The sequence below is a fragment of the Festucalex cinctus genome, chromosome 19, assembly GCF_051991245.1.
Source record: "Festucalex cinctus isolate MCC-2025b chromosome 19, RoL_Fcin_1.0, whole genome shotgun sequence".
Classification (NCBI taxonomy): Eukaryota; Metazoa; Chordata; class Actinopteri; order Syngnathiformes; family Syngnathidae; genus Festucalex; species Festucalex cinctus.
The window spans coordinates 8,165,375-8,183,193 of NC_135429.1; the positions used below are offsets into that span (position 1 = coordinate 8,165,375).

At 41.3% G+C, this 17,819-nt stretch overlaps 2 protein-coding genes across 2 annotated transcripts in view; both read right to left on the reverse strand.

Annotated features, from left to right (window-relative positions):
• Positions 1-1,044, reverse strand: part of LOC144007055 (H-2 class I histocompatibility antigen, Q10 alpha chain-like) — a 40,418-nt gene extending 39,374 nt beyond the window's left edge. Inside the window, exon 1 of the mRNA XM_077506308.1 lies at positions 926-1,044. The gene's annotated coding sequence lies outside the window, so the exon portion shown is untranslated. The remainder of the gene's footprint in view (positions 1-925) is intronic.
• A 1,086-nt stretch (positions 1,045-2,130) lies between these two features.
• trim71 (tripartite motif containing 71, E3 ubiquitin protein ligase) overlaps positions 2,131-17,819 on the reverse strand; it is a 30,862-nt gene continuing 15,173 nt past the window's right edge. Inside the window, exons 3-7 of the mRNA XM_077507376.1 lie at positions 13,422-13,556; positions 10,228-10,470; positions 9,581-10,078; positions 8,069-8,209; positions 2,131-7,873 (exon numbers count right to left, since the gene is read on the reverse strand). Coding sequence (XP_077363502.1) covers positions 7,301-7,873; positions 8,069-8,209; positions 9,581-10,078; positions 10,228-10,470; positions 13,422-13,556 — 1,590 coding nt within the window. The 3' untranslated portion in view covers positions 2,131-7,300. The remainder of the gene's footprint in view (positions 7,874-8,068; positions 8,210-9,580; positions 10,079-10,227; positions 10,471-13,421; positions 13,557-17,819) is intronic.

Consider the following 17,819-nt stretch of genomic DNA (forward strand, 5'->3'; position numbering starts at 1 on the left):
GCACCTTTATCTCTGAGTCTCTTGTGATTAAGAGCTTTAACTGATTTTTTTTTGCTAGTTTGTACATGTTGAATATGTGCCAGTGACATAACTAAAGAGTTTTTTTTTTCCTTTTTCTTCACGCAACCACACAAACAATGAGAGGAAATCATTCATACAGTGTACTCATGATGACATGGAAGGTAAACACGACTCTAAATTGGAGTCAATGTGTACTTGAAAAGTCTTTGAAGAGTTTGAAATTTAAGACAGAAGCAATCAATGTTCCTCTCCATTTCCTCCATCTGCTTGCGCACGCTCCTCCCCTGCGAGGAATGAATCTCCGCCGGAAACGGGGAACGGGTCACGTTCCACCAACTAAGAGACCAATATGCCAAAACCAAACAAGTACCCCCCACCCCAAGTGCGGCTGGGGAATTTGAGGATAAGGAAGGCATCGCTACATGGTGCCATTCACCTCCGAAATCAGAACTTCCTGTTGTGGCCTAAGCAAAACAATTAACTGGAGGAGGTGTACAAACATGAGATCCCCGCTCCCCTCAGCGCCTTTTGAAGCCAGTCTGTTACTGCTAATGAGTTCCTCTGAGAGTTGTGTACACTTGCACACGTCTATACTTGGTGCATACACATGCACGCACACACTATCTGCAAGCCACCTCTGCTCCTACTTTCTGCTGAATGGAGTGTTGGACCACACATTTTGTCTGTGTCACTCCAATCTTCCACTTCACACACCATCCTCACAAGTTATACAATAAGTGTCAGGAAATTTACTTGCACTGGTCAATGTGGCAATGCCGACATCAAGTGGTAATGCAGGGAACTACAGTACAACATTTTGGTTGCTATTGAAATAAGCGGCAGGGAACTGTCAACAATTTAAGCAGTCAATGATGGCAAAAAAATCTCAATCTCATATTCTTACCTTAAACTGGAGATCAAGTCGATTTTTGTATTATTTGGTAATATCTTCTATGCGGCCCACTACTTCATACGCAGCATTCGATTAATCTTAGTGGAATCTGAATGAAGCAGCAAAATCCACTTTTTTTTTTTTTTTTTAATTATTATTTTTATCCATGGCAGAGGGGGCAACTATTTTGCCACTAGCTGTCGAGAATGACATCGTAATTGCTAAGTGTTCAGGGCAATCACGGCTCAGCTTGGGAATGTGTGTCACATGACCAAACTCATAATAGCCTACAGGTGAGCCGTGATTGGTCATTTTCTGAGATGGACAAAAACGAGTGGATTTTCATGCTTTTTAAAAAATTCAAATTGCACAAATCAAGGTTAATCATAATCAGCATACCATCTTTAATTAACTCATTCAAATCAAGGTTAATCATAATCAGTATACCATCTTTAATTAAACTAGTGGAGCTGTACAGAACATATTGTGAAAATAAATACAATAATATTAACAATTAAAATTGCACTAATTCAACTCGTGTGCTTAAGTAAAAGTGACAAAGTCGACTCAGTTATTTTAACTGTAAATTATATACACCTGTTTTGCCAACTTGGCGTCATAAAAAAAAAGTATATATACACACACGTCTTTCATTTCATTGAATTAGTTCCTTGTTTTGCAGTCATCTGACACCGTCAATCGACGACCCCAAATTTTTCATCAATTAAGAACCAAACTGTAGTTGATTTCATCTCTTAAAAATACTCCAGATACCTAAAAATCAACTATTAGTACTTCATTACGTTCCACTACTGCAAGCAGTTAAAAAAACTTCAACACTTAAAGTAATTAAATATTATCAGTCATCAATGAACACATTCTTTCCATTTTTGTCATGATTGCCTAAATTTGCCCAAGAACCTCCATGTTAATGCGCTTCTGTTTAATCACCACCAGAGGGTAGTGATGAGCCACTATTCTAAGATGGGCTGATGTTTCTAAGTTAGGTTACCCAATTTCTTTAGTTTAAAAGGCAATTTTGAAAGACATTAAAAATGTGTTCAGATGTTAGCATTTAACTGGTCTAAGAAAACAAGCTAGTTATAAAATCTTACCGTTTTGGGTGGGATACAAGACTCATTAAATGTCCATCACATAGAACAACAGTGTTGGAGGTTCCACTGGTCCAGGATGAGAAAGTACGCCAAACACGCATGTTGAAGTCAAAGAAATACAATTTTATTTAAGTGTAAACAAAAAGCCATCAACAAAATAACTGCATAGGAAATTTTTAAAGTCCAAAGAGTACAGCGCCAGCAGCAGGTGGCCAAAAATATTATAGTCTCCTTTGCCTTATTTAGACTGAAGACCTGACATCTGCACTTTCACTCAGCACAAAGTGTGTGTTGAACTAAGACAGGCAAACACACACACATACACGCACACACGATGGCCCTGAGTGAGGAAGTGGCAGCAGCACTCATCTAAACTCAGCAGGCCACATCCACTTGCGCTGCCTCCTGGACTGTGAGGGTTACATTCAGTGGAGGTCTGCTTGACAATAGATGCACAAACAGCCACGCTCTCTACAATGCTGGACCAACAACGATTGGATGAAACAATGGCAGGCAGCTCCCCCACCCCCATCCGGACAGATGTTTACGCTGGTTGACGCCACCCAAATACTAGAAATATTGCTTCTGTGGGGACGCGGTGGCAATGAATATGGAATTGTGCGGCGGTCCAGCAGTGGGTTGTCGAGAGCGGGCATCGGCCAAATGTCATCGAACCCTTTTCTTCACAAAATACATTCTAAAAGGGCCAATGAGCATCAGGTGGGGTGTGGTATTTGTACTTTTATATGTAAAAGAAACAAAACTAAACAAAATTGGGGGAAGTTAATCAAAAGCAATATTTCAGATTGAGATTTTTATTATTTTTTTTAAAGATTTAAATGGACACACAAAACAATCAGACTAGCACTAAGGTTCAAAACGGGGAAAGGGAAGAAGAAAGGGGCGGGGGTGGTCTACTTCATTTCTATAGGACACATTTTAGTGAGACACCAGCAGGACAGGTCTGCTGAGAACTACCTGAGATATATTTAAATTCTTTTCTAAATTTTCACCAACCATATTTTTTGTCTTTATTTTCGATTATACAATCATTAAAAAGTAGGTCTACGACCTCGCACACATCACCCGGTGCAGCTTTACTTTTTTTCCTCTCTTAAAGGTCACGAGAGGCCAGAAAATAGACGGGTGGCGGAACACACGCGCACTCAAGAATGCAGTCAACCAGTCACATGATCGGCAGCCATCAGATCACTTCCTGGATTGTCAAAAAGAGGAAGTTGGCTGCTGGTTTGTGCTGGGTGAGCTGAAGTGGTGGTCCTGTGATGGTAAATTGTTGCCCGTGTGGACAAATCAATCAATGCAGAGGGGGAAGTTTTAGGAACTTCCGCAAGAAAAGGTGCCTGAGCTGGGAGGCACGAAAAAGAAGCCTCAAGTTGGTTTCTGCCTCCAATGCTTGTTCAAGGGCAAGTCAATCCAAAATATTCTTCAATGTAGCCCCTGATTAATATTGCATTTGTGGAATGTGAATTGAGTAGCAAAATCCACCCGTTTTCAGCCATCTCCAGGGGCGGCCATTTTGCTACTTTCTGTTTACTGAAAATGACATCTCAGTTGCTCAGGTAATGACCAATCACGGCTCACCCGTTTTTCTGAAGCTGAGCTGTGATTGGTCATTATCTGAGCCCAGTGCAAATGTGATGTCATTTTTAGATGGATAAAAACTGGTGGATTTTGCCGCTGAACTTGTATTTCACAAACACAGTATTGGAATGGCATGTTTAGATTTGTGCGGGCATATAAATTATTGTCAAGAAAACTTTTGGCTTGACTTCCACTTTAAGAATTGAAGCATGGCTGACTGAACAGGTTGAGCTCTGCGGGGCCTCTTGAGAGAGAACAGCCAATACAATCGCAAAGGTCAATCTCATTCTAGCGCAAACATACTCGTCTTTGGGTACATTTCCTGGTACGATCCATCTCCCAAAATGTCAGCTACCCGCCCAGTTTTTCCCAACGTCCGTCCAAAAAAAACAAAACACACACACACAAAAAAAAAATCGACGGTGAGTATGATAAAGATTTTTTTTTAAAGCATGCAACAAAATGAAGAAAAAAAAAAGTAAATAAAAGGTTTAAAATACGTTTTTCCTCTTAAAGAGTGAAGACCTAAGGATCTTAAAGATAGAACTCTGCAATCTTTGTTTTCCGAAAAAGGACGCAGACATGGATGAGCACAGTAATACTGAAAACGCAAAAACAAGCCGACTGTTGTTGTTGTTCCTCCTCCATGTGCTAATTCGGAAACATCTTCTTTAATAATTTTAATAACTGTTGGCACCACAGTCAAGACGAGTCATGCTGTGTGCATAAATATCGGTAAGTTGTGCTGAAAGTTGAGGTTAATTGTGGAATTCTTGTGCGACAAGTGAAGTTTCTAACACTCCCTTCACTCACACCCCCTTGCACGCGCTAGAAAAAGTACAAGCGCAAATCTGCGGAGTTCATCGTCGTGAGGTAAAAGATAACCAGGGCCCAGCCCTCGTAAGTGCATCCCATCAGAGAGCCGCAGGATTTATCCCCAGCTGCCCGTCTTGCTCAACGTTTATATCTTTGATATCATGGTACAGTGACGTTATGTCATCAACAACAGCGTGGTCCTTGGCACAGAACTTTCAGAGATCATTTTGGCACTATGCTATTGACGGAAACATTTGGTTGGTGATTTTTTCCCCCCACCTCGCTTTAAAAAAAAAAAAAAAAAAAAAAAAGGCAATGAATCATACAAAGTCAACCGAGCAAGCAAAAAAAAAAAAAAGCTGCGAGAGGTTACGAAATGGGGATACACAACTACAACACAAGTTTTCAACAGCGCCACAATCTTTGGTCCGAGAGGTACTGCAACGCACCAGTCCAAAAAATGAGGTATATCAGTGATGTATACACATCTCAGGGTGTCCCCCAGAAAAGCCTGGCGAGCCGCTAGGCTTATAAAGCACTGGGGGAAACCCTGCATCTGAGGTATGCGAACACATGTAAACAAACAAAATCCAAGTCAAAATGAGGTATTCAAATGGAAATGACACAAGTTTGAGGTATATGAAAGTGAACAGTAGCTACACAAAGTGAATTGAAACGAGGTCCTCGAGGTAACCAAACACTGAGGTTATATTCCGTAGAGGATGTCGGTCGGGATCAGGTGGGATGTCGGTCGGGATCATGTGCAGACAGGTCCTCTCCTTAGAGAAGAGAGCCCGTCGGCAAAACTTTCCAGAGTTTTCGCTCGAACGAGGACGCCACTAACAGAACATGAATTGTCGAGTGCGTTCAAGTGGGGCACAGATTGGAATAAGCGCAAGCCTCCAAACCAGTGCCCCAACGGATTCATGCTTTTGCTCACAAAGGTATTTTCGGATTGTTCTATGTAGGATAAGCGGGTCTAAAGGGGCGAGGGCAGGGTTGTCTTTGGTTTTCTATACGACTGGATGTAGGATTCAAACGGGATGTCAAAGTACTCGTGCAGCGTCAGCGGGCAGTGCGACCAAACTCCACGAGTTAAACGTTTCCCAGCAACGATGATTATTGAAGAACTTTTTAAATGCCAGTTTTTTAGTTGGCCACTGTGCAGATATTCTAACTTTGGTTGAATCTAGTAGTTGGTCTTTAGACCTCCATCTTTAGAGGATTGGTCTCCTAGCGCAAAGGTCTGGAGAAGCCTCCTCAGACCTGAGCGTTAATAAATTGGGGCGAGCTTTTGCGGTCACACCCTTTCGTTGGGATTTGAAGAGGGCGGCTTATATCCAAAGGATTGTAAAGTGAGCCGCCACAAATTCGCGGGTCGGCACTCGCAAAGGTGCCAACGTATGCGACTGCCATGTTTGACGAACGTTTCATTGGAGTGAATTTGAACTTCATCTAGACAAAAAGTAGTGCTTGCCAGCATCTAATGGCATCTGTAGACAATTAAACCCTTTCAGGGGGTGTCAATTTAGTGGTGGATTTCCGATATTTGCGGCCGCGCTCCATATATCATATTCCCCCGCGAACGGGACGGGTTCACTGTATTGTTAAGTCTTAAGTCTATCAGATGTTAGAATTTTCGTCTTCTGGACTGTCTACTTCTGAGGCTTTTGTCAAACACTGCCTCGGGAAAAGGTGTCATTCGACTATGATTAAATCTCTACGTTAGGATCCCTAATAGATCCCGATCTTCGAAAAATGTATCCCCGCCACATCCTCCTAATTGGAGGAGAGCAGGCGGGCCTTACCTAAGAATCTTTGCATCCTAGTTGGACATGCAGTCGACTGGATCGTTACGAAACGCAAATCCAGTCGAGCATATTTTGGGGCCTCGTATAAAGGGCACAAACACATTTTAGAATGTCATTACAGGCCTGATTCGTTACATTGAACATAAGAGTGAAGCTTTAAAATAGGCCTGAAAAGCACTGATCATTTCAAATCAGCCAAACGATTACCTGAGCTTATAATTCTTTACATCATGTCATTGGGGCATTTTCTCCCCACGTTCTGGTGGGCCCCTAATGCTTACGCAAACTCAAGCATAGTGATGAGGTCACAATAGATTCACAAAAAAAAACAAAAAAACAACTGATGGACACTATGAAGGCATTACAGTACTGTACCCTATTTCCTTTATCGCAACGCCTTCTACTGAGAGTGAATCATGCAGCCTCTACAGCGGTCTGAGTATTGTCTCAGCAACAACATTCAGGAGGTCCACTTAACTCATTTAAAAAGTTGCACAGCATTAATTCCATTACTCCTGTGCAAATAAATCGACTGAATAGTCTATTTTTCTCATTTTTGTCTCTTAAATAAAACCATAGAGGTAGGCTTTTCTTCTTTGTAAAACTTCACGGACTAATAAACCTCTGCTCAGTGACTATGAGTACATTCATAAAGAGCTAAATGAGGTAGGTGTGGAGCAGAGGGTACGAGGTTTCAAGAAAAGTGAGAAATTCCCTGAGAAGGATATTTGAGAAGAGCTTGCAGAAAGAAGAGAGCAGCTGACCATGAGGAAGGTAAAAATGGCTCGTTTTTGCTACTGATTATCCGCTTGTTGAGGTCCTCGAAATATATACCACCTATCAGATTGACATTATGAGTGAAAAAAAAATAAAAAATTTAGGTTTGACTTCCCTTCTCATCAACATGCTCTCAATCTTCTGAGCTCTCCTCCTCCCATTACATCAGTTTGTGATTCATTCTCTCGCCTCTATTTGCTCTGTTGAAGAGGGAAAAAAAGCAAAAAACGGCAAAAGGCCAAATAGAGGGAGCGAATGTTCTGTTTCTAGAACTTGAGGATACGATTATTCCCGAAGTCCACCACGACGATGACTCCGTCCGGCGTCACGGCCACCCCGGAGGGACGATCCATCTGTCCAAAGCCACTCCCCTGGGTTCCAAATTTGCATAAGAAGTTTCCGTTGGCCTCAAACACTTGCACGCGGTGGTTGCGGGAGTCTGCCACGATGATTCGGTTCTCCTGGTCCACGGCCACGCCTTGGGGCCTCAGGAACTGACCGTTACCGATGCCCTCGGAGCCCAGGAAGCGGGCCGACTGGCAGTCGGGCCGGATGACCAGGAGCCGGTGGTTGTTGAAATCGGTTACCACTAGGTGGTCCTCGTGGTTGAAGGCCACGCCTCGGGGTGAGTCAAAGTGTTTCCACAGAGCCCCCTCAAAGCCGTATTTGTTGAGAAACGAGCCGTCGGGGGAAAATAGCTGCACGCGGTGGTTCCTGGTGTCGGAAACCAAGATCTTACCCTCAGAGTTGACGGCCACATCCCAGGGATAGTTGAACTGCCCATTCTTGGTCCCCTTCTCCCCAAACTTCAGCAGGAACTGGCCCTCAAAAGTAAACACCTGTCAAGGAAAGCAAATGTGTCAGGGCATGACCTGTTTACTTGGAGAGGAGCCAAGAGCCGAGCAGTTTTGCTTTCACATGTGTGAGAGTGAGTGCAGACATTTCCAGCAGCTGCTTCTGAACTTGCCACCACCGATGTTTACATTTGTCAGTGTGTGCGTTTCGGAGGTTCGATGGCGAGCAGAATTTCGTACCTGCACACGGTGATTGTCCTTGTCGGCCACAATGATTCGTCTCTGACTGTCGCAGGCGACCCCGGCCGGACGATCAAACTGACCGGCTCGAGACCCCAGAGAGCCAAACTTGTGGTGGAATGCGCCGCAGGGTTTGAATATCTGGGAGATGGTCAGGAAAAGGTGACATAAAATTATTTATTTATTTATTTTTAATTCTTTCATTATAACCTTTCACACTTTTACAGATGGGTACAATTCACAGTGTACACGTGCTAAAATTTGCATGTCATCATTAATCACTCCATTAAAATAAATAAATAAAATAAATAAATAAAATTAAAAAAAAGGGAAAAAATATACTAAAAAAATACAACTTAAAAAAATATAAACAATATGAGCATCATGCACATCAGTGAGTGGCCGTTGAATACCATTGTTTTTAAATTATCCTAATTAAAAATTAAATTGGGCTTTTTGATTTTAATGCACCTTAACCATTTTTCCCAACAAATGTCAAACCAACCGTGATTCTAATTTGCCATGAATGAACAATTTTTTATGGAGTGGACGGTAGTTGTTGAACATATTCCTAAATGTTACTTGAATCACTGTTGTATTCAATTTAATACTTTTTGCGATTCATTTTGTGTGTTCTATTACTAGAAAAAGAAAAAAAAAAGGTTTTATGAACAAATGAAAAAAAAAAAGAAACTAGCATTTGCCATTAATTTCAAGCTATTTTGAGGGGAAACACTATAGTTAAATATATTCTTTATATTCTATAAAATTATCTGTCAATGGTTTAATAAAAAAACACAAATCAAAATGACTAGTGTTATTGGTGGCTGCTCAAGAATTGCTTACTAACTCGTACTGGTGTTGCTCTGAAAAAAAGTGGTATCAAACATCCCAATAACGCTGAGAATCATGAATACCGAAAAATGTCATGTTCAATAGGTGCACCCAAACAGCAGGTTGTTTCTGTTCGCATCAATCCTGACCAAATGTTTTCAGTATGTGGACATAGACTAGGGATTTTTAAATGGGAAGTCAACCCATTTTTTTTTTTGACAATAATATGTTCTATGCAGCCCCACGAGTCTAAATACAGTATTCTGGTTAATATCACATTAGTGGAATATGAGTTAAGAAGAAAAATCCAGCAGTTTTGATCAGTATCAGAAGGCGGCCATTTTGCCATTTGCTGTGGAGTGAAAATGACATCACAGTTGTTTAGGTCTCAGGTAACAACCAATCACATCTCAGCTTCAGAAAAAAGGTTAGCTGTGACTGGTCGTTACCTGGGGCCCTTAGCAACTGTGATGTCATTTTCACTACACAGCAAGTGGCAAAATGGCCGCCTTCTGATATTTATAAAAACTGCTGGATTTTGCTGCACAACTCATATTCCATGAACGTAATACTATGGGTCATCTGAATGGTTACATATAACATTATTGTCAAGAAATGTTTAAGGTTGACATGTGTGGTATGAAGTGCTAAGAAATGCAACAAGTACAAGCTTTCTACCTGTATGCGGTTGTTGCTGCGGTCTGCCACCACCACATATCCCTCCTTGTCCACGCTGATCCCCCAGGGACGACACAGCTGACCATCACCCTCGCCTTCGCCCCCGAACGATGACACTTGGGAACCCAGCGAGCCGTAGCTGCGTCCCGATTTCACAAACACCTTGAAGGGGCTGCCCTGAATGTGCTGGTTGCACACCAACACTGACACGAGGTGCTCCCCCTCGCATTTGGCCATGTAGCTCACTGTGTACGAGCCGTTCTGGTGGTCGGTCACGTCGGCGGCGGACAGGTTGGCGTCTGCGACGGACATGACGATCGCCGTCACCATGTCTCCGCCGGAGAGGCGGGGCTCGCCGTCGTGGTCGTATCCAATCACGGTAAACGCCGCGTGCTTGCCACGGAGCGCGCTGTTGAGGCCATCCCCATGCGCTTTGGTGACGGGGGCAAAGGCTCCACTGCTGATCAGGCCCATAGTTTGGATGGCTATGTATAGAGCCTGTGGGAACAATTAAAAAAAATTTGTGAAAGGAGTTTGAAATGAAATATTTAGACAGTTGTAACAAAAATACAGGCATTTAGAATTTTTTTTGGAAAAAACCCGAGTCCGTGTCCCCACCAAACATTTCGCCTCATCCGACATCCTACCTGGTCTGGAGGAGTGAACATGAAACGGTCGTCCTCCTGCGGCTGCATCAGGCCCCTCAGTGCCTTCAGTTCATGGATTTGGGTGAGCATTCGCTCGCGCGCCAGCAGCACGTCAATGTGGCGGCCTTCGTCCAGCACCTGGCTGACGGCGGCGATAGTGCTGTCCAACTTGGTCAGACTCTGGTGCAGTTTCTCCACCTGCAGGTACAGCGACTTGGCTTTCAGCTGCCGGATCTTCTCCAACTGAGAGGGGCGAAGAGGAACACAGAACAGTTGAATTTGTGGAGAGGTTGAGGAGCAAAAAGAGTTTCAAAGTGACATTTACATTACATTTAACTGGACAAAAAAAAAAAAAAAAAAAAGTACAAAATATTAAAGATTTTAAACAACTTTTTTTTTTTTTTTTTACACATTTGAAAAAACTTTTTTCATTGACTTTTTTTCTATCAATAAATGTCTTTGGTCATCTATCTATGTCAGTGACATATATTGATAGACAGAAAAAAAAAATGTTTTTTCCATTATACAGTAAATTTAACCTGTTTAGCCAGCAGGTTCATTTTAACATTATATGTGTCATATGTCACTGATGAGCAAAGATATTTATTGTAAAGATAAATAAATTCAGTAACATAAAAATAAATCCTCTTCCATTATATGGCAGATGGTAAAATTAACCTGTATAGCCACCTATTGCTATTCATACAACACAATAATAATCTTGTGTTCAACTAAACAGGCCCAGATTATACACCGTGTGTTTAAATTATATACATTATAACAATTAGTTATTTAAATTGAGACAAGGCTATCATTATTTCTGTGTGTATACTGCTGGTGAGATTTTTTTGCTTGGTCGTGCGCCGTGAGATTTTTCCAATGTAACATATGTGCATAGGTTGAGAAAAACTGCTTCTTATGACAGTTTGCCAACAACATATCCGTCCACTGGATGGCAGCAATGTGCAGAATTGATTTGAGCCACATACTAAACTTCAAGTGCAGTGCCTAAGCTGTCTAAACTTTTTAATTGTGGTGTACTTTGTCCATGATGTGGTGCCACAGCAGATTATATGGCAGCAGCAAAAAGGGAGTGTAGTATGATACAGGCATGATGATAATGATACACGATATTTAGGCCTGTTGAAGGTGATAGTAGAACCTGAGAAGCAAGGATTGGTCTCTCACTTTGCGTTTTTACACAATAGGCTGAGCGCCTTCAATGGTAAGCGACACTTTCCAGTCCCTCCCTACTCAGGCTCCAAAAGAGCGCTTCTTTGTTGAGTCTTGGCCTGAGTAGAAGTGCAATTTGCACATGTGAGAGCAGATTTACACTTTATAGTCCTTGAAGACAAAGCTCCTTGTTGGCCTTTCTGACGGACACCCCTGAAGAGGAGCATCCACGCCGACGCGTTGGGAAAATGTCAAGCTAAATGAAAGACCTTGCTAATTCTTCTTTGTGGAAAGCAACCGAGCATGCCAGCACAACTGCTGTCCCTCACTCCCACACATTATGCATCACCAGTTACATCGGTGATGAGTCTACCAGGCTTGCAATGAGGAAACACAATGCCGAGTGACTGGAGCATCTTCCTGGATTTGTTTCCCAGACAATGCGACCGATCATCATGCTCGCTCGCAGGAAGCCCCCGATGAGCCAAGGGGCTCATCTTGTGTGATTCATGCTCATCTCATGAGCTTTTGTACTGGCAGGGCAGAAAGCATGTTAATGAAGCAGACAAAAATCAGTGTTACTTAAGTATCTTTATTATCAATGAACACCTAAGTGATGCTAAATTGACTGTAAAACAGGCTGGCAGCCGACTAACACAGCCAACTTTTAAAGCGGGAAAGAGGCTTAAATTGTGTGGTGTTCTTGTTCTGGTTTGGAGTCCAAAATGAAACATCACCTTTTGGTCTTTTTTGGGAACACATATTCAAGAATAGAAAGCAGCAGAGGCTCTCATCTTGAACAGATCAGCAGAGTTCTCCTGCAGACTTCTCGGGTTTCAGGCACACAGTAAGCTCTGTGGCATTCCTCTTTAGTCTGCACTCCTTGTAGAAAATCTGAAAATTTACCGCAGCACAGCCCAGCCTGACATCTTTTTCATGGCAAAAGGATTCAATTGAATTAAAGTGACATTTACAGCCACATCCAAAACCATAAATACATCCATGTGCTCTAGCTGGGATCCAAATCTCCACAAGCACTGCTCTATGGTAGACAATCTTAATTGGTCTGGTCTGACAGGATTCACAGGAATAAGGTTTGAATAGTTATTTTTATGATTAGCTTCTCCACTTAGAAAGTTATAATATATATGTTCAGTCCAAGTTGACATCTCCACCACACCTTGACAGACGGACAGACAGAGAAACTGGATCAAGCATTAATGAATAGAATATTCCAAATGAAACTCAAAACTATAAACCATACATGACCATACGACACCAATCTTCACCTCCCCTACTTTACACGCAACTTTCATCTGGCCTGACTGGTATTCCCGCCACTCTGGCCAGCATTCCTTCAAGTTTAGTAAGCAGGCAGAGAAAGTGCAGGGCATCACAAATCTTACTGACAACTGCCCTCATAAACACAACGGCTACAGAAATCTTGGATTCATCTCAACATGTGTCGTCAGTCAGTCTGTTGATTCACTACTGGTAAGAAGGAATGAAATAAAAAGGTTCTAATAATAATAATAATAATTTTCTCCTTTACTTAAAGGGAAGTCAAATCAAACATTTTTGTTTAAGTATGTTCTTCTATGCTATGTGATCCCTCTCTTCTCAACACATCATTCTGATTAGTATTTAGTTTACCAAATATGAATTAAGCAACAAATTCCTCCCAAAAAAAATTGCATTTGCACACATGACTTGCTGTCAGACAGGTTTTGCAAAGGAAAACCCCCACGTTTTTTTGTTTTTTTCTTAAATACCCGTGTTTCTGAGGATGTGTTTCACCTGACAGTGTTTCACCTGGTGGAGCCAGTCATGAAAAGTCATTTAGAAAGGGACTGGGTTGGTGTTTACAAAATATTGACTGATAAATAATGACAGAGGTCGTAGGGCACTTGATTTTCACCTTTTCCACACTGTTGCTGAAGCTTGCCATACTCACAACCTGACACATGAGTGGAAGGAAAATTAAACAGACAATGATACCAAAAACAAAAAAAAAGTTTTACCTTCCACAGTAGTTCACACTCTCTCTCCTCCAGGGCTTTCTTGTGTCTGAGGACCAGGGCCTTCACTTCGGTCTGCACAACCTTAGCCTTAATCTCCACCTGCTCCGCCATGGCCTGGACCTTCTCCATGCTCAGCTGCAGAGGGAAATAACACACACGTGAAGCGGTCGAACACACAAAAGGAGGACGCAAACCGACATGCTCTGGATGTGGGGATGAAACAAAAGCAACCATGATAAGCTGTGACTCCACAGCGGGAGGTCAGCCTGGCTTGTGTAATTTCTCGCAAAGACTAAAGATGAGCACTGCAAACATGCAAACAGACCAAGAACAGAGTTACTGCTAACTTGCGGCGAAAGGCTTTGCGAACATAGCAAACATCGGTTTTTAGTCAGGGTTTGTAAAAGGTTGTCAACATTTTAAACAATAAAATGAGCCATTAAACTGAGAATGGATGGAAGGACGGACGGACGGATGAATCCTACAGTAACTAACTCAGATCAAAAGATTCCAAAATGTTGATAAATTACAACTTTTCCAAAATATAAATGGGCTCCATCATTTTGGCAATATTCAATCAACAACATTCACTTTGTGCTTGCCTTCCAGCAGGCTCATTTCTTGTCGTATGGGAACAATGCAAAAATTTGAGGAATTTACGTCGCTAGGCACGTTTTTGAAAAGTAGTCAGAGAGATTGGAAAAGTTGCTAAATATAGCGACAGAGTTTTGACGTATCGGGATTAATCGGTATCTAATCGAATCGTGACCTAGGCAATTCACACCCCTAATATATATATATATATATATATATATATATATATATATATATATATACATACATACACTACATTAGCCTGACCACAAGGATGGCCATCCTCTTGCTATGAACACCGTCACTTCAATGAGGAAATCAAAGTATGGACAACAATTTTTCAGTTAGACAATGAAAAAAAAAAAAAAGGAAAATATATATTGCCAGTTTGGAGGAAGTGCCCAATGACTAGTTAGAAATTATGATAATTTGCATATTGATCTGTTTAAACTTGACAATGCACAATATAGGCCAAATATTTATCTGGCTGCTCCTTTGGCGTTTTGTGGGAGGTCAGCGGGTGAGGCAGACCTCACAGGGACAAAGGGGAGTTAGGATAAGGCTGCCTTTGTGATACTGGCCGCAGGGCTCAAAGGTCAGCTAAACCTTACAGGTCGTGATCTGCAACCTCTGTCTTTGGATGCATACCACACTCCCCTCCCCACTGCAAGCCCCGCCAGAACAAAGACCGGCAGCTGGGATTTTTTTTTCTCTTCTTTTGCTGGACCATTTGAGGTGGGTATCTGAAGTGACATCTAAATTTGTCTTCCTGAAGGGCTAACAGAAATCCATAGCCACCATTTACTGTGTCACATTCTCATTTCTCAGTTAAGCAGGCAGAGTAGAGGCTCATTGACAATCATGCCAAATTTGATCATGTTCCCCGATGTGTTCAGTATTTTGTAGTTCTTCAGCTACAACGCTCTCTTCTTCTTTGTATTATTTGGCAGTCTTGATGCCTCTTCACAGGTCACCCATGGTACTAGAACACACATTTGGTTCGGGAGAGGAGACTCCCAAGTGTTGGTGGAGATATGGTTGTATATTGTGTGCTCTGTGTCTGTGGTTATCTCGACGACACCAAACGAGTCAATATTACCATATTCTGCCTTTCTGACATCACCATTTCACCCCTCCAAAAATTAGATTGTCCACTTCGCTTCACTCATTCAACCACAAAAATGTATAAAATACTTTATTTTTATGCTAGAGCATACAGAAGGGCTTTGATATAGCTTCTGACATGAATCGGTTGCTTAAAGCAAAAGTAGTTATTCCAAAAAACGGCCAGCAGGTAGCAGCAGAGTATAAGAGATTAGCCAGGGCCATGTTGTAACAAGCTCTTTTTCCCCAGTGTTTTCAACAGGTTTGTGAATAATGATAAAACCTAGCTATATTCTAATGCTAATTGCTGCAAAACGGAAACAGATAGAAAAATATACTTTTTTTCCTGATGAAAGAAGAGATTCTAATCATTCCTTTGGTAGGTTCCATGTTTTCATAGCAAAAGAACAGAATATTCAGTGGACCTTGCAAAATCAGTCAAAATACAGTAAAACAGCCGGGAGCAAAGGGGGTCAAAATGGCTGCGAGTGAATGAGTTAATATTCATTCATGTTTTGCTGTTAGAAATGAATTTTGGTCAAACTCTCAAATCTTTTTCCAATATACATTTTCAACGCAAGCAGAAAATATCGACAATAACAGGGAGGACGTTTTTTGACTCCTTCAGTTAGCAACATTGACTTAGCAAGCTGACTGCGTATTAAATATATATGTTAAATATATTTGTTAAAATGTGCATTTATAATGTAAGGTTTTAAGGTCAGACTACAAATATGATGGTAATTACAAAACATAAGTGCTAATATTTATTCTGCAACTATACACTGCTTGAGCCTCCAGTGAGAAAGAAAATACCGATGTCATGTTATTGCAAACAGGACTTATAAAAGGGGCAGTTATACCATTGTGATAAGGTGGCAATTTCAGGGACACATGCAAAAACTCAGTTCGACATGATTATGAAAAAAGATATATATGATCAAAATAACTCAGTTTTTTTTTTTTTTTTCCAAATAACTTTTGGACAATAAATCCTTTTAGAAAAAAAAAGTGATATTAACCCAAACAATTGTTTCCCCCAACTAGTACTACGTGCTGTTTCTTACATTTAAAAAAGATTTTCAAAAATTGGTGTGCATTCCCCACTTTAAATGAATATTTGACACAAATGCAACATTTTGTCATTTTTTGCTCCCACTTTAGAATCATTATGGGCTCTCTATCTCCTTTGCACATATTGCCAGCAGAGCACATCTTGCTACACAAAGAGAGTCAAAGTGACCAATCAGACGGCAGAGGGACAGAGCTCGGGCCAACTGGGAGAGTCACAAGACCAGGGTCAGAGTTCAGGGAAGATAATGGGGGAGGAGTGGGCGGAAATTTCCTACCTCGGGGTAGAGGAGAGGAGTGTGTGCGTGTGTGTGTTTACATATTATCTGGCGTCAGCATTTACTCCTGCGGGTGACCTCCAACAGAATGAACAAGCAAACACTAAGTAGCCGCACAACAACGTATCGCCAGATGGTCGGCTAGCATCACTTAAAGCTCAGCCGTGAGCTCCAGACCCTGGGATTTCTCAAAATGGTCAATCGTGGGCTCCGTGGATCCTGGTTTCAGTTTCAAAGTCGGCTCCACGTGGCGAGCGCTCTGACATTTGCCGGCCAAGCGAGCAGCTGAGGTTTCGACATTTCGGGACGATGCCGAGTGAACTCATAGCTGCACATGTATGAGCGAGTTACACAGATGTAGGTCACCGAGATAGGGAGAGGTGGGGCACTGGTTCTGCTGAGGAAATAGTGCGAGCCTGCATGTAACATGACCTTAGATAAAATTTCATGTTTCCACCATGTCCTACCAAGGTCATAAGTGTGTGTTCTAAGAGGACTGACTGATAAGAGAGTTGACTTTAAAGAGCACTTATCTGTTGGAATGTTGACCATTTTTTATAGATGTCTTTTTACATGCTTGACAGACAGAGACAATAAAAAAAATAAAAAAATGTTCTTTTTTTGGGGGGGGGGTCTATATGGTTGATGGAGTCAGTCGGAATTGTTGGGAAAAAATGCAGGTGCGTTTTAATAAATTAGAATGTCAGAGAAAGCTTATTTCAGTAATTCAATTTGCTGCTTTTATTCTTTTATTATCAGGATTTCGCAAAACAATTTTTCATGACATTTTCGCGAGGAGGATATATTTAATGACATCTTTCCGGAATTTCTTAGGAATATTGCATGTCAGGGCTGCTCGATTAAGAAGGAAATAATATTTAAAAAATATTGGTAGTAATTGAAATCACGAGTAGGACAATCATTTATTTTTTGGTACAAAACACGAAAATGTAAACAATTTTAAGAATTACAATTCACAACACAAATGATGCAAGTTCATTTTCGATGAAAGAAAATTTATTAAAAATTCTTATTTTAAAATAATATGAAAAGGTGCAAATGTATAAATTTAAAAAACTCAAAATTAGTTTTAACAATCTTTTTCTGTCCCTTTTACGATTATGCTGATTTTGTAATTGTGGACGGTGTAATAATTGAAATTGTAATTGAATTTTGATTAATTGCACAGCCCTGCTGCATACAACCTAACGACTGAGATTAATACATGTTAAAGGGGTCAGTATCAAATTAGGATTGAACACATTTCTCAAAAGGTTTGTTGATAGTGTTCGTGTAATGTGGAACCTAAAAGGGCACCCCACCCCTCCCCCTCCCCTCCATTCGAAAACGA